A 25,949-nucleotide genomic window follows, 5' to 3' on the forward strand; every position below is an offset into this window, starting at 1 on the left:
AGTAACCGTGCCACAGAATGCATACTGTGGACTAGCCTTATACTCCATCCTGGGGTCCCCAAGACGTAATAAAAAAAATACAGGATGGAAGGTATCAATCTAACCAAGACTTGAGTGCACCAAGACCACGACACGTGACTGCATCATCTTGTCAGGAATTAAAATTACTGCTATATTACAATGCTACATTTCTTTCAAGATGGCGGATTATGGCGTCAGGATACTAGCCGAGTTTTCATTCTGTGATCACTAATCTGTGATCAGGTTTTTTACTGAACGTAAAAAAACACGATGGAATTGATCAGTGGCTTTGAACGCAACCAATTATCAACACGTTTCGAATTTGTTCGAATTCCAACATAAATGATTGTGAATTTTAACATATTGCCATTCAAACATCTAGCCTTCTTTGAAACCTAATTGAACAGAACTTTTTAGGTTACTTTAGTTCATCTAACCTTATAGACAGAATGATCTGGAATCCAGTAGAACTGAGACCCTCCCCCCCCCATTCGTCGATGTCGTCTTCCTTTAATGACTGGCAAAGTGGTATGTTCCTATCACAAAAGCCTCTCTAAAACATCGTTTACATGATCCGCCTCAACTTCTTTTTCTTATCTTATTCGGCTGATAAGAATGAACTACCCTTGAAATTTATGATTTTTATAAGAACATTGTAATAATTTATTACTGGTATATTCATAAATTGTGAATTGTTCTGCCTATTTGTATTGGAACTCTTGGCGAATAATTTATTGTGATTTGATTTACCGTATTGCAAAAATGAAGGATTTCATCATTCACAATAATTTTAAAATCCCCATTTACATTACTGAAGTTTTTTGAAAAAAAATGAATAATACAAATAATACATGAGCAGCCAGCATTATTGTACCTTGAGTTCCTCCTCCTTGTTGGCGAGACAGACTTGATCGCAGTCGACGTGCGCCTCCCCCGCTCGGACGGCCACACAGCGGAATGTCTTCCTGATGCGCTTGCACTTGCACGCCACCTTCACGTTCTGCCGACACGTCTCCGCGTTGGGGCATTCACCTATGTGACACGTGCTCGCACACCGGTGACCGCAAGGATACTGCACAAATTTATCAAACAATCAAAATCATATTTATGATTATGAACAACAATTGTGATTGAGAACATTTATTTATAATCGGATCGAATAAGAGTTCTACTTCTGGAAGTAGAACATATTCAATTCAATATATATATTAAAAATTGAAGTAATACTGGTTAAAGTGCACTCAACACTCAAGGATGAATCCTCCATTTTTCGACTGTAGCTTCAACTAGATAGCTACAATCAGATGTCAAAGTTGGTTAAGCCTGTAGAAATTGTTAATTTTTGTGTATTGAAATACTGGTTAAATACCGTACACTCAAAAATTAATTCCCATTTTTGGACAAAATTTGTCTTATTATGCATGACTTTGAAGCGCCTTGACGAACCTAAAAGTATGAGCTGTAGTACGATGAGATCCGATCATTGTGTCAAAAGTTATGAGTATTGGAAATTTTGATCCTTGAGGTGTCTTTATGTGCGTCTCTTCACTAGGAAATACTGAAATGAAGTGCATCTAACGGGTGATTCTCATAGAACTTGATCTTATGAATTTGTATCATTGTGCGAAATATCAATGTGAAGACAATTTAGTTGGTGATTATGGTTGAAAATTGGGTGTTTTTCAAGATACAAGGAGCATTGTTGTCGGGTATACCTGGAATTCTTTATGAGATGAGCGCTCTACTTAGTCTCAGATTGTAGAGCACAAAATCACGCCCAGAGGGATATGAATTATATATTTAAATAGTAACAATCGCAAGATATTGTTGATTAAAAACTAAATTTCATTAAAATTTATTACTTTCCTTGAAATTTAACTCATTTTTGGAAAATCATAACTGAGTACTCATTGAAGATAGACTTTCGCATGATCGCATTTTATTAAGAATTTTGTAAATTAAAAAAAAGGCAAGAGTAAATTTTTCTGTTCAATTGGATTTAGCGGAAACAGCTGGAAATTGGAAAATGAATCGAAATACAAGGTTTTTGGGCCACTCTCTATCTAGCAAAAGGAAATTTTGCATGAAAAAATTGGTTCTGGACTTCTCTTGTTTATCCTAACTATAAATTGGAAAATCTCGAGTACAATATAAATTGCAAGCACATTCCCTTTTTTATGTCTATGTTGACTGGAATAAAACTAAATTCAATCTATTTGTGCTTTAAATAGACCCTTGCAGTGCATGGGTTACCTGCTAGTAGGAAGTAGTGTTATTGTTACTGGGACCACTGTTGTTCCTTGTAATGATAATTGTATTGATCTACCCAAGTGTTTAACATCTTCTAAAACCATAATGTATACTGATGACACTTCTTTCCTTACTATTGACAGAGATTTTCAAAATCTCAACAGAGTTGCTAATCAAACAATAGACAAGGCTAATTCATGGTTCAAAGCAAATGGTTTCCTCCTCAAAGAATCCAATACGCAAAATGCAATATTCACATTGAATACGTAGGGTCCCAATTGACAGAATCCCAAACGACAGAAATACTGTATTTTCCCAAACGGCAGAAAACTACTTTTTTCCCAATTGGCAGAACGCTTTCTGTCATTTGCGACAAACTAGAGAAACTTTCTGTCGTTTGGGAAACCTATCACTTTCGGTCGTTTGGGACTCTCAACACTTTCTGTCATTTGGGACTCTCACCACTTTCGGCTCAATGCAACAAACAACGTTTTCTGTCGATTGGGAAAATTCGTAAAGTTTTCTATCATTTGGGATTCGGCTGTAGTACAAGCTTGTAGTGCGTGTTGCCTATCTCTAAATGAATAGGCGAACTTGTTTTTGAGACCTCAACTCCTCTGTGGTTTCTCGACCGTTTTTGTTAGTTCAATCTCATTATGAAAGAACTCATCGAGTCTTAGATTTTGAGAGACATCATCGTGGACAAGATGAATGAACGAGGAAAGTTTCAATTTTTGACTGTTATGATAGAGGATATGATAAAGAGGAAGATTAGATTAGATTAGATTAGATTTCTTTATTTATGTATGTTACAATATTTACTGGCTTATACACTAATTTTACATTGAATGACGGTAATGCTAGTTATTCAACGAATTCCACAAAGTATAAATAATTAATCAATGAGAATAAATATAGAAATGCAATTAGAATAACGATAATATAATAATGTGATGTAACTTCATAAATCGGCAGTGTTTCAACAAATAATTGTCGATTCTTTCAGAAGGATATAAAATATCCTTCCCATTAACACACGACCGGGAAGAGAGAGATTGATTGATTGATTGAGTACTTTATTTATGTAGATTACAATATATACTGGCTTATACACTTATATACAATAGCTTACAATACAGCAAAATTATAGATGAATTTACATAATATAGACTAAGAAAATAATTATTGAACTGTATATGATATGAAAAAGCAGTTTGTAATATAATAACTATAGATAATAATCATATTGTTATGCATCTACATAAATTGGCGGAGCTTTGGACATATCAATGTCCATTCTTCGGAAAGAATATTAAAAATATCCTCCCCACTAACTCTCTACCAAAACGTTAATTTCGTTATTTAAACTAAGGATTTATTTATTAATGGAAATATTGTAAAAGTTTTAATCAATATGAATATTAAAGAGAAAAAAAACAGAAAATTGATAGAGTAAAATAATTATATAGGTAGATAAGATCAAATAATTGATTAATAAAATGAAGTAGGCTGAAAGTAGATCAGGGTTATCAACTTTCAGTAATATACAGCATTATGCAGTGGATAATTGAAATAACATGAGTTTATATAATATATATATATATATACAATTCGTTCTATAACATGGTTTAAAGGTTTGTATTTGTGGGATGGGTGGGGGATGGATGTCATGTGATCGTTCTAGGGCCGGACAGTTTCAGTCATTTGTTCCAAAAGATGTTTTTTAAAGTTAGGATGAAGCTCGCTCGGCTCTCGATGGACCTGATAGAAACAGGAAGTGCATTCCATGCACGACAGGCACTGACTAAGAAGGATTTTGTGAAAATAGTAGTTCGATGATTGGGTATCCTTAAAGTACTTTCTCCGGTTCTAGTATGTGAAGCATCTATCCTCCTACCTTCAGAGACAAATTTGAAATCATCTTTAAAATAGTTCGGATTACCGTATATCAAGATATCTCTAACAAGCTTGACTATTCGAAAAAGCCTCTGATCGGGAAGCTTTAATGTTGAACTAGCAATGTGGGCTGGGGTGATATGATCATGGCGTTGGAGAGAGTAGACGAAACGTAGACAATAATTTTGGCAACGCTGTAGTTTATCATTCAGAGTGACTTGCATATCGTTAAGAACAGAATTACAATACATTAAATGTGGGAAGATGAGAGATTGAACCAATAATAATTTAATGTTTCTAGGGAGGATATCGTGCATTTTCTTCAATGCATGCATGGCTGAGAATACCTTTTTACAAGTTTTGTTCACTTGTTCTGACCAGTCAAGAGTATTATTCATAATAATGCCTAAATTTTTAACTGAGCTACAGTAAGGAATGTCATTACCGTCTACACTAATTTTGTGAATCGATTCAAGGTCAATATTGTTTATAAGACGAGAATATCCAATTATAATGGGTTGTGTTTTGATGGGATTAAGCTTAAGGCCATTTTTCTTTGTCCATTCCACTATCGAATTGATATCCTGATTCATTATTCCAACTGTTTCATTAATTTTTGTTATGGGACAGCTTAAATAGATTTGAAGGTCGTCTGCATAAGTATGGAAACTGGAGAATTTGATAATGGAAGAAAGGTCATTAGCATACAAAGTGAAGAGGAGAGGGCCTAAAATTGAACCTTGTGGTACTCCATGCATAACGTTTTTCCAAGTTGACTTTTTGTCACCGACAGATACACATTGTTTCCTACCTAATAGATAGGATTTAAACCAAACTAACGAGTTGTGACTGAAACCAAGAATAGCCAACTTATTCAGAAGGACTGTATGATCAACAGTATCGAATGCTTTAGAAAAATCAAATAGGGTGAGGATGGTGCATTTTCTTTGGTCCATAGCTAACCTTATATCATCAGTGACACGAAGCAGAGCTGTCTCAGTTGAATGGAATTTTCTAAAGCCTGATTGAAAGTTATGAAGCTTACTATTGTTGTCTAGAAATTTTACAACTTGAGCATGAATGAGTCTTTCTAGCACTTTGGACAATGCAGGTAAAATACTGATTGGTCTAAAATCCTCAACTTTATTGGGTGATGGAACTTTATTTAGAGGGCGAACCAGAGCAAACTTCCAGTTTTCAGGGAAAATGCCTTCTTCAAGTGACTTGTTGAAAATGTATGTAATGGTTGGTAAAACAGCAAATAACATCTTCTTGATAAATTTAATAGGAATTTTGTCTACACCCATAGCATTACTATGAATACGTTGAATTGCTCTGAAAGTGTCTTCTTCTGAGATTGGATGGAAATGAAATTGATCAGTGATTGGTAAATCTAAGTTTGTAACCTGCTCTTCAAGATCATCAATGTGATTAGCAATGACAACTTCGTCGCGTTGGTTAGAGTGTGAAACGAAATGGTCATTTATATTATTCAATGGTAAGTCAATTTGTGGATTCGATTTCTCTTTGCCAAGCCCGAATTCTTTTATTCCCTGCCAAAGTGATTTAGAGTCTTGTCTATTGTTTGTCATAAACGAATTCAAGTACCTAATCTTTGAGTTCCGTAATTCCTGTTTAACCCTATTTCTAAGGCTCCTATACTCTATCAAACTGTCCAAGTCAAATGTCTTTTTAAATTTTCTATGTGCTTTGTCTCTACGTCCCATCATCTTAAGTATGTCTTCAGTCATCCACGGTACTCGTCGTTTTCTATTAATCCTCCTTGTCACATAAGGTGCATGTTTGTCATACAAAGTCAAAGTCCAATTCTCGAAAGTCTTGACCATGTCATCAACTGAGGGTAATGCTTCAATTTGATGCCATGGAGTCTGAGCCACATCAGTCAGGAAGGCGGCTTCATCAAAGTTTTTGAAGTCTCTATAAGTGATAATTTTCTGTTCTGGCTTGGGTATCTTATGGGAAAGTACACAGTAGATCAAATCATGTCTAGAAATAGCTGGGACTGAGATTTGGCCTGCTTGAACAACCTCATTGGGATCACTAACAATGAGAAGGTCAATGAGTGTGTCTGATTCATTAGTATGATGAGTTGGATCGAGAGGTAAAATAGTCATGTTTAGGCATTGGAAAATTGTAGTCAGTTGAAAGTAGTCAAAGTTACGATTTGTCATGTTCAAGTCGGTGTTCATATCCCCCATAACTAGTATACGGTTATAACAAGGCATAAGAGAAAGCAAGGCACTTTCGAAATCTGTGAAATGACCTATTTTTGGTGGGCGATAACAGATACCAACGAGTAATTTATCAGTACTAGATAAGGATAATTCAAGTAGCATAAACTCTGGTCTGGAACAATACTCTTGTTTAGATGTGATTAAAACTTTTGTTTTGATACCTTCTTTCACATAAATTGCTACACCCCCACAAGCTTTATTTAATCTATCATTCCGGAAAAGATTATATCCAGGCAATGCAACAAAATTTGATGAAATACTAGGCTTCAAAAATGATTCGGAAATTCCGATTATATTGAAGTCCTGAAAACGGAAGATTGCTCTGAGTTCATCAATGTGGCAACTGAGGGATTGTACGTTAAGGTGAGCAGCCTTGAAAAGTTTTTTGAAAGAGTGGAGCTTATTTGCTAGAAACATACCTGCGTCATTATTACTATTATTGAAATAATCATACCTACTTGAGGGCGAGCGAGCTGACGTGTCAGTGAGAGGCATCATGGAAGCAGCAGACCAATCGTGAACCGACCTCAGAACAACACATGACGGGGAAAATGGGGATGAAACTGATAAAACTTAACCTAAATGAAAAAGTCTCTTGATTCGAGTGCATTCAGCATGCCTTGACAGTTCGGCTCCCTTCACTATTTAAAGCACTAGTTCAAAACAAAATTCACTAAACACAATAAGATGTAGATGTGTGGAGTTCCGGTGATGAATAATCCTAATGGTGAATAAGACGAAGATTGAGGAAGAACTGGTAGTGGGAGATCTGGTCCAAGTGGAGATAGAGCGAGTAGGTATCCAGTAGTGGAAGAATCGGGTCCAAGTGGAGGTAAGCGAGAAGGAATCCAGTAGTGGAAGATCGAGTCCAAGTGGAGACAGAGAGAGATGGAATCCAGTGGTGGAAAATCGAGTCCAAGTGGAGATAGAGAGAGATGGAATCCAGTAGTGGAAGATCGTGTTCATGGTGGAGATAGAGCGAAATGGGATCCAGTAAAAACTGAAAAAGAGAAGAAAAAGCCAGCAGAAAAACGAAAAATCTTTGAAGAAAGTTATCAATTGAGAAAAGATACATAATACAACTGATAATGAATAATATCCCCATAAAATTGAAGAGGAATAGTATGATTCAATGTGGGAAAGAATCGAATATTATATGGATAAATATATGGATATTATAATATAATATATGGATACTAGTAGAAGGTAATCAGATAGAAAGAGAAAAGGTAGGAAGATAAATAGATATAGAAAGAGAAATAAACATTTGAACATGCTGGATAGCTAGTGAAAAAATCACAGGGAAAATAATGATAACAATGGGGAAGAAAAGAAGAGAAAGAAGGAATGTGCACAAATTGAGAAGAACTTATGAAACTGAACTATAGAATAAGAAATAGAACATCGTATTGTGATCTTGAATTAATCAAGGAGAGAAGAAGAAGAAGAAAAGAAGAAGAAAAGAAGAAGAAAAGAAGAAGAAGAAGAAGAAGAGAAGAAGAAGAGAAGAAGAAGAAGAAGAAGAAGAAGAAGAAGAAGAAGAGAAGAAGAAGAAGAAGAGAAGAAGAAGAAGAAGAGAAGAAGAAGAAGAAGAAGAAGAATAGAAAAGAATAATAATCATCATCGCAAACAACAATATTCAAGTAATCATTATAAATATAAGATCAAGAAGAGAAATTAGAAAGAAAAATAAGAAGTAGAGGAGACGATGGAGAAAGTGCTAGATTATTTTAGATGAGTTTTAAATAGGATTGAACGGTGAAGTGTGAAAAATATTATATAGTATTAGAAGTATAATTAACTATTGGGAGTTGCAATAACAATAAAAGTAGTAAATTGAGAACTGTAATATTTTAGTGATGAATGTCTAAGATAACATTAAATGAAACACAGCCCCTATATAAGCATATGAACAGACTACCCACCCCTCCGTTCTATCAATAATTCTTCACACATTTGCTTCTATTGCTCGAGCTGTGGCAACAGTAGGAGATATCATTATGTACACCTAATATAGAAGAGATTACTATCTTTACCTATAGATTACATCCATATCTATAACGTATGTTAATCATCCAATTTATTTGAAATTCAGCATTTCGAAAATTATTAATTATGGAAATAATTTTGGTAAGAGATGTAATAATTATTAGTAAGAATAGAGATAATGATTCTCTAAGTACCCTCTGGAGTATAGTAGTTGATGCATTGAACGTAGTTTTGGGAATTAATATCAAGATAAATTATTAATCAGTATTAACAAATGTGGATCTCCTTAGTTTGAAATAATTGCCTCATACATAATCATAAATAGCAGTGGAAAGATTCATTTATAGAACAGAAAGCCAGCTCATGAAAAATGCCAAGGTATATCTATTGTGAAATGTTTTAATACGAATTTCCTATTTTTGTAGTGAAGGGCACCTTAGTAATCGAATCCTGAAATGATTTAATTTACCTTTATTTTTTGAAGGTCGGTCATCCTCTCGACTGTGTGGACCCTCTTGGATCCTCCCTCGCCGATAGAGATCTTGATCCTCCCGTCCGATGACCAGACATTCCTATGCCCATGACGGTCGGCCGCAGCGTTGAGGATCTTGAGGCGCTCCGCAGTCAGATCCTCGCGAATGGTGACGCCGGAACCCTTCAGCTTCCTCTTAGCGTCGAAGATCATCTTCCTGGTCCGGTAGCTGCAGAGTCGAACTATGATGGGTCGGTCCTTGGGTTTAGCTTGCCCTTGTTGAGGTGGTTGACGCCTTCCAACGCGATGCGAGCGGTTGACATCCGCCAAAGTCACGGGCACGTTCAGCTTCTTGTTAAAGACATCGAGCGCCAGCAGGTCCGTGTCTTCTTTGTCACTCTCCGGGATCCCAAAAATACGTATAGAATGTCGGCGCCCATATTGCTCGAGGTCGTCGACCTTCAGGTGACAAGACACCTCCAGCTCACGAATTCTATCGTGCAGCTGTTTGTTCTCCTCCTTCAATGCCTGAAGTTCCTCGAAAATAGATTTCACAGCCATTGATACAGCACTGTGGACAGACTCTTCGATTTGCTGTCGAATAATGAGGAGGGTCTCTTCGGACAATGCTCCAGAAATAGCTGGCTTCGGAGCATTGACCTCATTCTTCGGTGTGCCTCTATTCGGTCGAACCATCGTGTACCGTTAGGTGGATTTACACTTTTATAGGCGAGAAGGTGAACTGAAGATTTAGGAATGTTTTTTCAAGATAAATAAAAAGAGTGTGAGTTAATCAAAAATATAATTTCACTATTGAATTAAGCTCGAGAAACTGAATAACTAGATGTATAATTTGAAGTGAATTGAACTGTATAACCCTACGAAATATCTGTTAGAAGACGGAGCCGAACTGACACACGTTTACTCACTCGACATAGCCAGAGAGTGATCTCGCGAATGGTTAGGGCTAGGGAGTCTTTTGGAGAAAGCATGATAGCTGCAGTCTGAGGTTTGCACGGACTATAGATCTTTCCAAAGTAATGCATTAATGGAGTTCGTATGTTGTGGATTGTTAATTATTGTGACTAGTGTCCAATTTTGATTGATATTTTGAACTGTACTTATAGTCCGGGTGCAAATGTCATGTAAATTGAATCATGAAAATGTCATGATTTCTCATTCCCTCACAACCTCTTTTCCATGTCGCTTCTTCTATAGATACCAATTTCACTTTTCTTCCACATCCATCTTCCTCTTCACCTGTCACCTCATGTTCGTCGATCCGCCTCTACTTCCTCTCAACCTTCTTTCTTCTATCTTTTTCTCTATTCATTTTTCGTTTTAATTCTTTGTCATCCCTCACCTTTGTACGTATATCCAACTATCCATGGATGTATCTTATTTCTCTCTTTTTATCTCAATATATATTCTTTCCAGCACACTTCTTCCTTTATTCCCCCAGTTCCTTTACTCTTCCCTTCATTAACTCTTTTTACGCTTCTCTCAATTATTCTCCATCGTTCCCCACTCTTCACCCTGAACCCTTTTCTCAACCCGAGACTCGAAAGCACCCGAAATTGCAAACCATCTGATGGTACTCTACATCTTCCACCACTGGTCATAAAAAGCGCTCACCGAAATCCCTCTGTGTATTACATCATAATCCCACCCTTTACTAAACTCTTTCGTCTCTTCCTTTTGATACCTTCCTTCCTCATATTTCGTCCCTCCTTTTGATTTCCACTTTATTCTTCCACTCACACCTCCCTTTTCTACACTGGCAGCTAATTTTACATTTCAGTTTCTAACTTGGCAACAAGGCTGAAGATTTATTGCTGCTATACTAAAATTCAATTTCTGTCAGCATTCCTCATGAATATCATAATTCGAGTCTCATTCAAGTAATTCTGTCAGTTTTGCGTGGTTCCCGCTACAGTTCTGTCCCAATATCAATCAGCGTTATTCTACTTTGTACGCATATTTTAATTCTTCATAATGGCAAGGAAAGTTGTGTGAGTGCCCCACACCAGATTTTTTTTCAAATTGTGTGCATGTGAGTACTTTCAAGTGGTCAGGTGTGGAGCTATATTATTTGATAGACGTTGAGTGCCAGTTTCTTTGTGAATTAGTATGACTGTACAACGGAATTCTAAGTTTGTGTCTACATATTGTATTCAAGCTATGGAAGCTATTAGAATCATACTTATTCGAATTAAATACTTGATTTATACTTATTCAATAAAAATAGGTACAGCTAAGGATCTAAGAGTTGGAGGTGATGCAATGGGATAAATATAAATACCTGGGCAACGTGATATCATCAGAGAGCAATTCCAAAAGAGAAATCACGAGTAGAATTGGACAGGCCAGGCAGGCAACACAAACATTGAATTACATATTTTGGTCCAAAAATATTACAAACCTTACACCAATTAGAATTTATCATTTCATTGTACAGAGTATATTGCTCTAAGACTCTGAAATACTGCTCTGTCACTACAGTAATAATAGTATAATTTTGTTTTACAAACTTGACGCAAGAACAGTAGTTCCTGAGAAACGGTAAGAAATAGAGAAACACTAACTTTGTGGGCGTACTTGAGTACCGAATTTCAACATTTTTGGTCACGCAGTTTTCGAGAAATGATTATAATTAAGTGATTGAGTGAATGAACGATTGCTTCATTTATATATATTAAATATTAACATGCCTTCGAGCGGAAATATACATTCCGAAGTATGCATTCACTAGACATAAGGGCAAAGACCTTAAAGACACCAAACTCTCTATAATTTGACATCGACTTTTATTTCTCAGTGAATAGAATATATATATGTTTAGCGAATCCAATTATACAATGCTTATTTGAGCTAACACTAAAGTCAAGAAACAGTTCTTCATTAAACAATACATCAATAGCTTTTTATTATTATTGCCACTGCCCATTATTTGAAATGGTGGTAGTGAATGAGAAATGTCAACAAAGCCATGAAGGAAAATCAAGTTTATGTTCTATTAACACACAATAAAATTAATATGTAAGAGAAGAAGAAGGAGAAGAGCAAGGAGAAGAAGAAGGAGAAGAAGAAGAAGAAGAAGAAGATGGAGACGAAGAAGGCGAAGAAGAAGAAGATGATGAAGAAGAAGAAGAAGAAGAAGAAGAAGAGAATAAAGGAGAAGAAACTTCGTTACATTTTTCTTCATAGTCTATTTTTCTATCCATTCTCTATCTATTCGCAGTATTGCGAATGAGAAGAAGAAGAAGAAGAAGAAGAAGAAGAAGAAAGAGAAGAAGGAGAAGAATGATAAGATTGATTGAGTACTTTATTTATGTAGATTAAAATATATACTGGCTTATGCACTTACATACAATAGCTTACAATACAGAAAAATTATAGATGAAATTACATAATATAGACTAAGAAAATAATTATTCAATTGTATATGATATGAAAAAAGCAATTTGTAATAACTATAGATAATAATTATATTGTCATGCATCTACAGGGAGGGAGAATGAGAGAGAAGGAGGATGAAGTAGAAGGGTAAATGATAAGAGGGAGAAGAAGGAGAAGGATATGGAGAAAATGAGAAGAATGAGAAGAGGGAGGATAAGGAGAAAAAGGAGAAGGAGAAGGAGGAGGAGGAGGAAAAAGAAGAAGTAAGAGATGAGGGAGAATAAGGAGAAGGAGAAGAAGAAGGAGAATTAGCATATCAAGCTAATTATTTGAAGTTTTGGCTATGCTTCCCAATCTCTGTTAATTGTATTCTTTCTTCTTTGCATTTTTATTTTCTTTCAGAATGTATTGAAGTTCCTGTATTAATGTGAATAAAAAGCATAATGTTAACAAATCTTTACCCAATTTTTCTCTGAAAAATGCAGGTGGATGGAATTTCGTACAAATTATTTGAAGTTTGAAGACATTCTAAAAGAACAATAAAAGGAATAGAAGTAATTATATTCAGTTTTGTCCTATTCCCTCATTACATTCATTTTCGCAATTATTGCGAATGGATAGAGAATTGAAATAGGAATAAATTTCTCTTAATAGCTTAATATTTCAAGTTCTGAGAGTTTATTGAATTTAATCATTCTTTTACATTTTGTTTTTTTATCAAATCAAATTCAAAATTTCTAGTTTAAGTGAATTCAAATCAAGTGGATAGCACAACCTATATTTCTATACATTCATAATTCTACCTTCATTGTATTATCATTCATCCCATCATCATCACCTAGGCTTAAAATACTTCTAGAAAGTCGCATTTGTAAAATAATGAATAATTAATGAAGATAAATGTAATGAGGTTTCTTATTCTTCATTCTTTTCTTCTTCTTTTCCATTCTTTTCTTCTACTTCTTATCTTTCCTCTCCTTCTCCTTATTCTCCTTTTTCTCCTTTCTCCTTTTTTATCAAGATCCTCCTATATTGCAAATCACATCAAAATCGTTGGAGCCTTTTTCGAGGTCCGTTAAATTATAAATAAGTACATACACATACATAAATATTACTCGCTTAATATGACAGGATAACTCGTGAAGGTAATTATTGCTAATTAGGTAATTGATCGAGCGAAGTGAGGTCTAAGATTCAAGTCGACGAGAACCTATATTTAAACTCATCTGTTCCATAAATTCTATACATATACGAATGCAATTCTAATTCATTTTTCATAGCTGCAAGTTGAGTAGTATACCATGCATTATTATTTTTAACATTACGCACACGAGAATTGACTTTAGACTTATGCGTGGGAATATTAGATTCGAATAGACTCAATACAACATTGAAAAATTTATCAAAGACTTCATCAGCTGAGCAATGTTTATTATTATTGAGCAAACTTTCCCAGTCATAACTTTTGAGAGAATTTTTAAAATTGAGAAATTTATTTTTTGTCATTGGTCTTGTGATGACAAACTTGGGCTCTCCATACTCACTACTTGGTAACATTGAGCTAGCTCTATTCATTTTCAAGCAAACTGAGTCATGATCCAAAAAAGCAAAAGGAGTTACGTCCGAGCAAAATATATTCCTATCTACATATTTGTAAATATATTGTCAAGACAGGCAGGCTTTCTAGTTGCCTTAGAGTTGGTAAAATTATAATTGAATTGTCATATTCATCATAAATCAGCTTGACAAGTGATTATACAGATGTGTGGAGAAGCCAGTCTATTGCTGTATTTCCATAAGGTCTATAGTTTCAATCAGGTACTTGTGGATGAGAATACTGCGTGAGGTCTACTGTTCACAGAACTACTAGTAATAATTATTTATTAATCCATTTTACAGACCTATGTTTTTGAAATTGTCGACAGAGCGGCTACCGAAGAACGGAAAGATGATCATGATTCAAGATCATATTATTGTGACAATATCCTGAAGATGATATAATGGATGATTTAGATACAGAGATTGATCCAGTTTCTAAAAATGAGGTTCAAGAAGAAATAAAATATAATATGAATACCAAAAAAGCACCTGGGTTTGATCTGATTACAGGTGAAATCTTGAAGAAACTTCCAAGGAAAGGTATTGTCATGCTAACATACTTATTCAATGCATCACTCCGATTACAGCATTTTCCTACAATTTGGAAGGTGGCAGAAGTCATTATGTTGCAAAAGCCTGGGAAATGTCCTCAAGAAGCAAAATCATACCGCCCAATATCTCTTCTACCTGTAATTTCAAAGCTTTTTGAGAAATTGCTAATGAAGAGATTGACTCCCATCATAAGTAGCAGGAATCTGATACCAGCTTATCAATTTGGTTTCAGGCAGAAGCACTCAACCCTGGACCAAGTACATAGAATCACCAATGTAATAGAGAAGTCATTAGAGAAAAAATCGATATGTTCAGCAATCTTCCTTGATGTGGCACAGGCATTTGACAAAGTGTGGCATGAAGGACTGATCTTTAAACTTCATAAAATTCTCCCCACTCAACTTGTAAAACTTTTAAAATCATACATCAACAACAGATTATTCAGAGTAAAACAAGGTGACGACGTCTCCGAATTGAAGGAAATAAGGGCTGGAGTTCCACAGGGTAGTGTTCTTGGACCAGTTCTTTATGTGCTGTACACAAGCGATCTTCCTGAATTGGATGCAGTGACAATAGCTACTTTTGCTGATGATACTGCAATACTGGCAGAAGGGGAAACAGTACAAGAAGCAGCCACAAAACTACAGAATGCTAGCAACAGATTCAGTGACTGGACCAAAAAATGGAGAATTCGATTAAATGAGATGAAGTCTATTCATATCAACTTCACAAACAAAATTATCAATGACCCGATTCGAATAAATGTGAATGGGAATGTAGTACCACACAGCAACACAGCAAAATACCTTGGAATGACTCTTGACGCCAAGTTGAAATGGAAAGAGCATATCAAGATGAAAAGGAGTGAGCTAGGACTCAAATACAGTAAAATCTATTGGCTGTTGGGCCGTCAATCACAACTCTCATTGGACAACAAGTTATTGATTTACAAACAAATTCTAAAACCTGTCTGGACGTATGGAATTCAGCTTTGGGGCTGCTCTAGAACATCTAACATCAGTCAGATTCAAACATTCCAAAACAAAGTACTGCGGAACATGGTGAATGCGCCCTGGTACATAAGGAACAGCGATTTGCACCGAGATCTGCACATCCCCTATGTGACCTGTGAGATAAGACGATTGGCAGCCCATCATGAGTCACGTCTTCATCAACACGACAACACCGAAGTCATCCAACTACTAGACAACACTGAACTCACCAGGAGGTTGAAGAGAACAAAGCCCTTCGAGTTGGTGTAGTGCTAGTGGAGTGATTAAAGTATATTGAATAAAAGTGTAGTGAAATAATTTAAAGTAGTGAAATTATAGATTGGAACTGTAGGCTTCACTGGAAGACTTTAGCAATGAAAATTAATTTAGGATAAGAAATAACAGAACAAAATTAATGGTTAGTCCTAGTGACTAGTTTTAATAGAAATAACAAAAAAAAAAATATTATTGTGACAATTTGATTGAGCATCTGAAGTTACCAGCTGTATAATAAACACGTCACCCTGTGGTAAATTGTGTACTGGTATTAAAACGGTAGTTTGGAGTTGAAGTTAGTGTAGTTGATTGGTACCAGCTGTACATAATCGTTCCTTAGGAGACCTATACAAATAATAACTGGAAAATGTTGGGGAAAAAATCTGTGGGTAGATGACACAAGCTGATAAGTCATGTTTAGTAAACTTTTCAGGAGAGCAATTTGAAAGTTTGGCATAGCTGCAAAAATCAGCTATCAATTTTTTCTCTACACATTTAACACTAATATAATCAGCTGATCTTTGCCTATTTAAATATAAAATATCAAGGAATGAAACATTCATTTAAATAAACTATTAAGCATTTTTGCAAGTGATGTCAGAGATATCATGTTTTGCCATCTGTCAATAATGTTTCAAGTCACAATGTAACAGTATAGGAAATATGTTAAAAATTGATTATTTACAAATTTGAATATATTTTATTATCAATTAATTGATATTATGTACAATATTATTGATCAAGGAAACCTAAATTGAACTGTTTGCTAAGTTTCATGGGTTATGTAGTTCTCAAAGGTTATTAATTTCTGATTTTCTAATAGCCTACCAGTAATATAGATTGATCATTAATATGAGTGTTACCATGGTTACAATAATCAGCCAAATTCACAAGTAAATCAATATGTTTATTATCATAAGCAAACAAGAAGGAACAGCTTAATCTTCTTCAGCCAAGTCATCCAGCTCATCAAACTCAAGACTTTTATCATTGGTGGCCAGGTTACTGTAGAAAGAGTGGAATTGAGGATCGATGAGGTTGAACATGGAGAGGAGATCTTTCTTTTTCTTTTGGTTTATAGGCAATGGCCCAGAATAGGATTCTGGCAATTCCAAGTTTTCTGGACGACCCCTCTTACCTCTCAGAATTCTGAGAGTTCGAAATGGAGACATTGGATTGAGGTCATACTTGAAATAAATGCGTCCAAATTCTCGAGTGTAGCATAGCCACCTGATTTTTAACCATTCAACTTTTTGTTTTTCTTCATCAAATTTACGATGGACTAGCGTACTTTTCAACAGGCTAGAGAATTCTTTAAAATCAGTTTGGTGCATCTCAATAACTTTGAATTTCTTTTTCCCAGACAAACTACGCACAAACTGACACCAATCCCGTGGTACCATAATTCCGAATGTTTCACTGTCATTACTGCTACTGTTTTTATTTACTGAGGAGTGAAGTCTTTTTTTGCCCTTTCAATTCGAGCATGGTCACTGTCACACTCAAGGCGAGTACGGCCTGGCAGCAAAAACTTCTGATCGATTACCTGAATAGTTTTCTTCTTGGTCAGAGCATAGGAAAACATTGCTGCAATGTTGATATTGCGGTTTTGGCCCCCACAGGTGTCCGAGTATGTGGTCACATACTCTATATTATCTGGAAGATCCATTATCTTTTTAAAACACAAGAGGAAATGTCATCAGACCCTCTGCCAGCATCAATTTCACTCCACATACAGCAATAGGAAGAATCCTGATCATTTGAACAATTTCTTATTGTGAGGTTGTACATGGACAGAAACCTCTTGTAATAAACAATATTCGATGACAAGAAAGGTACAGGAAGAACCTGTTGAAGATCAAAAACCAAAACAGTTCGATTGTCAAAGTACTTAGCAAGATTTTTGTCAAGACTTTTCATGTAAGAGCCTTCTTGTGCCTCCTTGACATGTATGTCATGCATATCAGAAGCAATTTGGCGATCAGATTTGTTGGAGGCTTGTCTTTTCTTTAGAATAAATTCATCACATTTGTTACATGTGTCAATGAATGGTTCTTTGAATTTATATCCTTTACTATTGAATTGGTTTCTAAAAACATCATAGCAAGCTGATTTAGTATGACCATTTTCATGCCTGTATTCACAGTACTCCTTGTACATAATCTTAATATTCAAATTACTTGGAAGGAACACCTTTTCACAGGAGCTATCTCGTCTAGCATAGTGGCTCTCATGCCTAGGGTATCTATCAATAAATTCATCAATTTCTTTAATTTCATGGGTGGATGTTTTTGATTTTTGTGGATGCTTACCTCGCATATCTCCTTGAATAATTCCAGTTGAAGATGCCTTAACCTTTTGAACTATAATGTCCACCTTACCTCTACTTAAGCCAAAAACACCTGTAAACATAGTTTTACATACTTCATGTTCAGTTCCATCGAATATCAAATTTTGCCATCTTTTGATAATTAGATCATTATACGAACCGGTGGTAGAGTGTTGATAAGTATGCACTTATCAATATTTGTCATCTTAGGGATTGAAAGAAAATGTTTTATCAGGTTTGGGCAAGGCCTACATCTCAGCTATTTACAGAGATACGACATATCTAGTTATACCATCTTATAGATCTCATTTTTCTGAACAAATCCATATGCATAACTCAATTTGCCCAAAAATGTGACTTATCAGCTTTTGTCATCTACCCACAGAAATATTCACCTCATGAAAGAGAGTTGTTCATATTGCATTCATTAATTACTGAAGAATGAAAGAATAATTTAAAATTTTTTGAATGTAGCTTAGCTTATATTCATTCTAAAATGGAAGATGGAAAGAATATATGGAATTCTGTGTGATTCATCGTACATCGCGTATTTCCTAGACCATCTATTGACAATCAACAACTATGAAAATATTAAATTCATTTCTGAAACACTGATTTAACCTATCCATTTTTATTATTTTTTTTAATTCAACACTTTACTGATAGATATTACTACCAAATTGATTGAGTAGAATATGTTTTCGGAATAATGAATGCTGCATGACTAAGCACATAGGAAGTTCTTATTGAGATGTAAATAAAAAAAATCTGGTGTGGCGCACTCACACAACTTTCCTTGCTCATTGAACTGTATGCCCCATTCTTAAAGGAGAATAATTTGGGGGGATAACATAATGACGATTTTGCGTAATCGTTATGATCAATACGTTTTAGTAATTCAATTTAATTCAAAAATACGTTTGAAATTTATTAGCTACAGAATAAAAAACTTTTGATTGCTGTGACCCCGACTACTACAATATGAATAGCCATTTGGATATAAGAAATTACTCACATCTCTCATCAACTCGTACTTTTTGTTTACAAAATATCAACACAAAAATATAGGTTATATTGAATGAACTCACGGCCAGTACTCAAGTTTTTCTGGCCGTGCTACAAATAAATGTAGGTCTATGTTTGACATCTTGTTGTCTATTAGGAAATTTTTCAATTTTTGTTTACAATAAAATTTGAATTTGAAAAAAGAATTATCAACAAACTCCCAATCAAAGAAAATCTCTGTGCTCTGTTCTAATCGGAATGTATGAGACTCCATATACAGCTGATAGAAGGCGCAAACCAAACTGGCCAAGAATACAACAATGAAACACATACGTGGCAAGCTCGCGCTCTCGATTTACGAAAAATTAATTCGATCAGCTGATTGGTAAGATTATTTTAAGCTTTCCAATGATTACAACATTTGCTAGAATATCATGTGTCAATTATCTCAGTTTCATATGGCGTTCACCTACCATGTTCATAACCTTAATTAACAGGATCCTTTTCATTCCTTTGAAATCCTGAGAGGTAAAAAATCTAAAAAATCGTTCTTAGTGCGTGTCTAGCATTTTTGAAGAATATTTGTGCAAAGTTTTAAGTCTGTAGGCCAATCAGTTTCAGCTGTAGTGTGATTTTACATAAAAATTTTAGAGAAAAGCCCTCTCCTGAACCCCCCTGTGCTCCTGATCGGAATTATTCTGCATAGATCTAATTATTTTTTGTAGCTGAACAAAGAAGTTCCTCATGACTTTGATGTGGAATGAGCGGTTAAAAAGTACAAACTTTTTGAGGGGCCCCAGTTCTCTCAGGGGGGAAAATTTCTGAAAATCCTTTCTTAGTGGATGTTTTGAGGCTACCATAAACAATTGTGCAAAATTTCAAGTTTTTAGGCTCAATAGTTTGTGATTTCAGTCTGTTGGGGCTCAGCCTTTTATAGATTTTTTTTCAAGATTTCGTCTTGGAGACTCCAGGAGGGAGTATAAGACAAGTCATTCTTATGAATACTAAATTTCATACAGTACAGAACAGTCAAAGTGTATAAATCACCAATCCATACGGAATTGTCAAGTGAATATTTAAGTCGATAATACAGCCCTATTCTAATTACTTGTCATATTTAAATTCTTTGAAGTTAGTTCAATCTGAAAGGATCATTGTAAGCTATAAAAAGCTGCATCAATTAAATACTTTTTCAATTGGTTTTTAAATGTCTGGGTATTTTCAATTCTTTTCAGCATGAGCGGTAGCTTGCTATAGAATAAACTACCAGTATAGCTTGGTTTTTTCTACTATTATGCCTCACCAAGTGATAGTCAGATCGGTTTCGCGTGTTGTAATTATGAACGTCAAGATTTTGGCTCAAATCACTTGCTCTTACGAATAAAATGACCTCATAGATGAACAAGATTAGTAGCTTTTTATCTTCGAGCCTTGCAAGCTGTCTCATGAGAAATACTCCAGATGCTATTTTGGCACACAATTTTTCAATATAAGGATATAGAAATAACTTTACAATTAAAAATAAAAACGAAAGAGAATAATATCGCATTTCACTAAATATTCACAACGATTCAGTATAACTAATTAGATTAGAAGAGAACGATATTTGAGTTAGATGCAGGAAAGTTAGTAAAGGGGTAAAAAAATGGGTATGAAAAATATGTATACGGTATACAAAGAAAGAAGAAATAATTGAAAATATAAAGAGTTAGTAAAGCTCAAAAATAATAATTTAATCATCAATTGATCAATTCATCAATTTGATCATCAATTAATCGTGGTAATATATTTTCATGAAATTTGACAGGTGTGTTCTTTTTTAAATTGCGCGTCGACGTATATATACACGGTTTTTGGAAATTTTGCATTTCGAGGATAATATAATGGGAAAAGAAGCCTCCTTCATACGCCAATATTGTAGTAAAAATCAGACTATAGAATTATTCATCAGAAATCAGGTGTCGAGTGGATTATAATATTATTGTATGCATTTACGCTTGCATCAATATCTTAATGTAACTTGGTGAAAAAACAGCTGTTGTGTGGACTATTAATTATTGCATGTAGTGAGGCATGCAATAATTGATAACTTGAAGTAGCATTGTATTTTCTCTGTTTCCAACTCGGTAAGCTTCTGATGATAGAAGCATAGCTGTTTAGATCAAATTATTGGCATTGTCGATACAACAACCCAAACAGCCATTAGTCGTTTATTCACTTATATCTCGCCTACACGACAGGACAGGACAGAATTTACTCTGATGGACAGTATCAGAGGAGACTGTGGAGACTAGTCCAATAGATTTCAAGAAGAGGAACGAAAGTATGGAGGAACGAATGGTCCTACCCATTGAATTTCCTTCTATTTCTACAGGAATATGGAGAAGTAGAAGCAAAATCAGAGAAGAAGAGAAAAGAAAATAGAATAGGAGAAAAAGAATAAAGGGGGAAGAAGAGAACAGAAGAAAAAAAAATAAGGGATGGGAGGATAAGAGAGTATAAGAAAAAGAATAGAGAAGTGGCACGTCTACTGTACTTTCTACCGTTTGCGACAAACTAGAGGAGTTTTCGGTCGTTTGGGAAACTGATCACTTTCTGTCATTTGGGACTCTCACCACTTTCTGTCATTTGGGACTCTCACCACTTTCTGTCGTTTGGGACAAAACACGTTTTCTGTCGATTGGGAAAATTCTTAAAAGTTTTCTGTCATTTGGGATTCGGCTGAATGAGAAAGTTCCAGTTTCAATTCTGCCATTTGGGAAAAAAGTAGTTTTCGGCCGTTTGGGAAAATATAGCGTTTCGGTCGTTTGGGATTCTGTCAATTGGCATGCCACCATTGAATAATAGACATGAATTGTCAAACAATTTTGTAAAGAAAATCAAATTATTAGGAGTACAAATAGATTACCAACTGACTTGGAGTGATCATATTGATTTACTGTGCAGCAAGTTATCAAAGTCTATATATTTGTTGAAGACTCTAAAATATCATGTTCCATTCAACTATGTTTTAAATGTGTATTATGCTTTGTTTCTTTCCCACTTGAGTTAAAAGTGTTATTCTGTGGGGAAATTGTTCACGGGTGTCTGAAGTTTTGGTTCTGCAAAAAAAAGCGATAAGAATAGTAACTAACTCAAATGTGAGAGCTCACTGCAAACCGCTATTTGTCAAAACTTGAGTCATGACTGTCATTTGTTTGTATATATATACGTTGCTTTTGTATATAAAATTGAAGGAAAGAAACCTTGATTGTAATATTAATGTGCACAATTATAATACGAGGAGCTATAGAAATGTACATATTCCTCAAGTAAGGCTATCAAGGATTTTGAGAAGCCATTTTAATGTGGGAATAAGACTTTTCAATCATTTGCCATCATATGTCAGAGATCTACCTTATCCTAGTTTCAGAAAGCTAATAAACAAATTCCTAAGTGACAACCCATTTTATAGTTTGACGGAATTTTATGAAAACTCCTTCAATTGATGTTTGTCTTATAAAATACTGTAGGTATATTATACTAGTATGTGAATAAGACTATATTTGTTATTAAATTTATGAGTTACCTAGATGGTATAAGTTTGTATTGAGTGGGTCTCCACCCAAATTATTAATGTAATGTTTCTTTTCAATTCTTTGACATTGTCTAATGCAATTTTGTAATTGTTCTTTGACAAAAATAAATTATTTATATTTATTTAATTATGTAATAGATAATAGTATGGTAATGTAATAGATAAATAATAGCGTAGTAACGACTCACGTTCTTGGGACACTGGTTGTCGCAGGTGAGCATTTGGAGGCGGCGTTGGGAGGTGGCGGCCACATAGTCGCCACAGCGCACATAGAGTTGTACGAGCGAGCAATGGCAAGGCATGCGCAACATCACCGTGCATGGCTTGCAAGGCGGCGGGTGGCATGCGTGAGGGCATGCGTGAGGGCAGCCGGCTGGCCGGGCTACTTCACAGCTGCGATTGCACGGCTCGCATGTTTTGCCGGCCACCTGTACACAATTGATCAAAATTACAAAGAAGTATAAACATAGAATGTAACCATTAAAAATGTTGGCACGGTTGCACAAAAGCCAGTTGATTTAATGCCACGAGAACCAATCAGAGAAGGATTTTTGAAAAGAAGGTTCTTTGATTAATTCTCGTTGCATTTAATCGCGGTTGAAATTAAACAGGCTTTTGTGCAACCGGGGCTTTACTCAAAGAATTCCTGCAATGTTATAATACCATTGGCAGTATAGATGGGAGAGTGATTATTTATTCGGACTTTTTGATGTTATCTGAGTTTGAATAATTCAGAATAGGATAAGGTATCCTTGGTTTTTCTCTCCCCATCTGTGCTTTCTGTAAAAATTAAATAAATAATGAATATAATTAATTTATATAAATATATTCAATTGGCTTCTGTGTAACCGGGTCTAAATAGAATATATTCGAAAATTGAATAGTTATTTCCATTGAACACTTCATTACAAATATTAAAGATTTGAATTTCAACTCAACCTCTAACTATGACGTCAAGAGCATTAAAAATAAAGTTTAGTAGGAATAAAACTACTCCAGTAAAAAAACCATCTCGTTTTTTAATTTCGTTATTTTCATTTTCAACAAATGTGGAACTTGCAATTTTCAGAATGAACTTTGAGAATTACTATAAATTAATATCTTTGAATACAGTTGTAGGAATGAAAAACCACAAGTAGACTATGCATTTTAATGAAAGAGTAAGTTCGATATCAAAATGCGATAAAGAAAAATATCCAACAAAGTTTATTCATTATATATATTTTTTTATTTATTCTATTTTCAGGAAAACGAAATTACTAACAAAAGTTATTGAACCATGCAACTGAAGATCACAATATTTGTGTCACAAACCAGGAACAGAAAAGAATGTGCTATTGTACATATCTGGATGATACCAGAATAAACACCTATAAACTGTAAGAGACATTGCAGAGACGTATAAGCAAATGTTCACATGTTCAAAACCAGGATCAAATACAAATACGTTACTGTACAAATCAGGATATTATCATAACAAGCACCTACAAATTATAAGCGGCATTGCAGAGACGTATAAACTAATATTCAAATGTTCGAAAGCAACCCTGAAATAAATAATGTTCAAATTTAATAAAGAAAATCAAATTTAATAAAATGAAATAGTCAAAGACAAAATGATGTGCCTAAGGCTGGCCACTAACGGTAGAAAATCCATGCCGAGCACATCTTCTAACATGGTTGTCTCATCACAGCTGTGATCACAGCGAAACGCTTCGAGCTGAATTTTTTGAAGATAGGTTTTTATATATCAAAACTTTTTGGTTCATTTTCTTCGCTGCTCTAAGGTAAAATTATTTTTCTATCATTATAATTTCTAATTTTCCAGAGGTTTATTCAATGTTATTAATTTTTTATTTTATGTTAGAAGCATCTCTCTGATGATGAACATATGTAGTGCATGATGAACATGTGTGTTCTACCGTTAGTGGCACAACACCTTAATATGAATAATGTTCAATCCAAAGATCCTGAAAATGAGTGGATAATTTTTTTCGATAAACACTGGAATGAATGGATATTTTTTTAAAACCATCATCAGAAATTAATTATTTTTCAATGAGAATCTTGAATCAATTATGTTTATTTGAATGTAAAGAGCGTACAGTGTCGTCATCGGCGCCGAGAACAGTGTGGCACTCCTTGTCACAGACGTGGTTGCCACAGGCCAGCAGCCGGCCACACTTGCGGCCACAGCTGGTGTGGAAGGCCTTGTGGCAGGGCTTGGCCATCATCTCGTGGCCACCCAGGCACGGCACTGCGATCGACTCACTGCACGGCCTGCACGGTCCACGCACCTCCTCCACCACCATCTGCATTACAAAACACACCAACAATTATGAACTGCTGCTGCTACAATACATGGACCATATCTAACATAGAGAAAACATAGCAGAAGTAGATATCCTATAGGTCGTTTATGTTCAACATTTCAAACCGATTTTTTGATAATTCAAGTGGACTATCTATTATTACTGTTTTGTTCGGGTGAGAGAGTGAAAATGGCACAGTATGAGAGACTATAAGCGTCACTTAGTTACACCAAAAACAACTACTAGGACTAACGGCTTGAGTTAATAGTGGAATTTGGAACGTAAATGCCCTATATCATGGGATATCCTTCCTTTATGCTGATACCATGTTTATGAATAAGAAATTCATTGGCACCATGGTTACAAATTGAATAATTCATTCAATTAGTAACTACATTCTATTGAATGTAGTATAATTTCGAACGAGGTACATTTTTACTTTCCTTGCCCTATTGCCATAGGTAAGGAAAGTTTTGCTTTCCAAAAAAATTCAAGGAACCCTAATATCATGTTTTCTATACGTATCATTACTTTTCTTGCCCTATTACCATAGATAAGGAAAGTATTGCTTTCCAAAAAAATTCAAGGTACCCAAATTTCATGTTTTCTATACGTTTCATTACTTTCCTTGCCCTATTACCATAGGTAAGGAAAGTATTGCTTTCCAAAAAATTTAAGGTACCCTAATTTCATGTTTTCTATACGTTTCATTACTTTCCTTGCCCTATTACCATAGGTAAGGAAAGTATTGCTTTCCAAAAAATTTAAGGTACCCCAATTTCATGTTTTCTATACGTTTCAAGGTCCCCTGAGTCCAAAAACATGATTTTTGGGTGTTGGTCTGTGTGTGTGTGCGTGTGTGTGTGTGTGTGTATGTGTGTGTGAACACGATAACTCCATTCCTAATTAACCGATTGACTTGAAATTTTAAACTTCAGGTCCTTATACCATGAGGATCCGACAATAAGAAATTCAATAAAATTCAATTCAAAATGGCGGATAATGGCTAAAAAACCATGTTTTCA

At 35.0% G+C, this 25,949-nt stretch overlaps 1 protein-coding gene across 2 annotated transcripts in view; it reads right to left on the bottom strand.

The window, feature by feature from the left end:
• Window positions 1-25,949, bottom strand: part of LOC111057595 (NF-X1-type zinc finger protein NFXL1) — a 59,521-nt gene that overhangs the window by 1,584 nt on the left and 31,988 nt on the right. For both annotated transcript variants that reach the window (XM_022345033.2, XM_039430467.1), the window contains exons 11-13: window positions 24,718-24,924; window positions 22,801-23,040; window positions 896-1,093 (exon numbers count right to left, since the gene is read on the bottom strand). In XM_022345033.2, the coding sequence (XP_022200725.2) occupies window positions 896-1,093; window positions 22,801-23,040; window positions 24,718-24,924 (645 nt within the window). The remainder of the gene's footprint in view (window positions 1-895; window positions 1,094-22,800; window positions 23,041-24,717; window positions 24,925-25,949) is intronic.

Source organism: Nilaparvata lugens, chromosome 6 (assembly GCF_014356525.2).
Source record: "Nilaparvata lugens isolate BPH chromosome 6, ASM1435652v1, whole genome shotgun sequence".
NCBI lineage: Eukaryota > Metazoa > Arthropoda > Insecta > Hemiptera > Delphacidae > Nilaparvata > Nilaparvata lugens.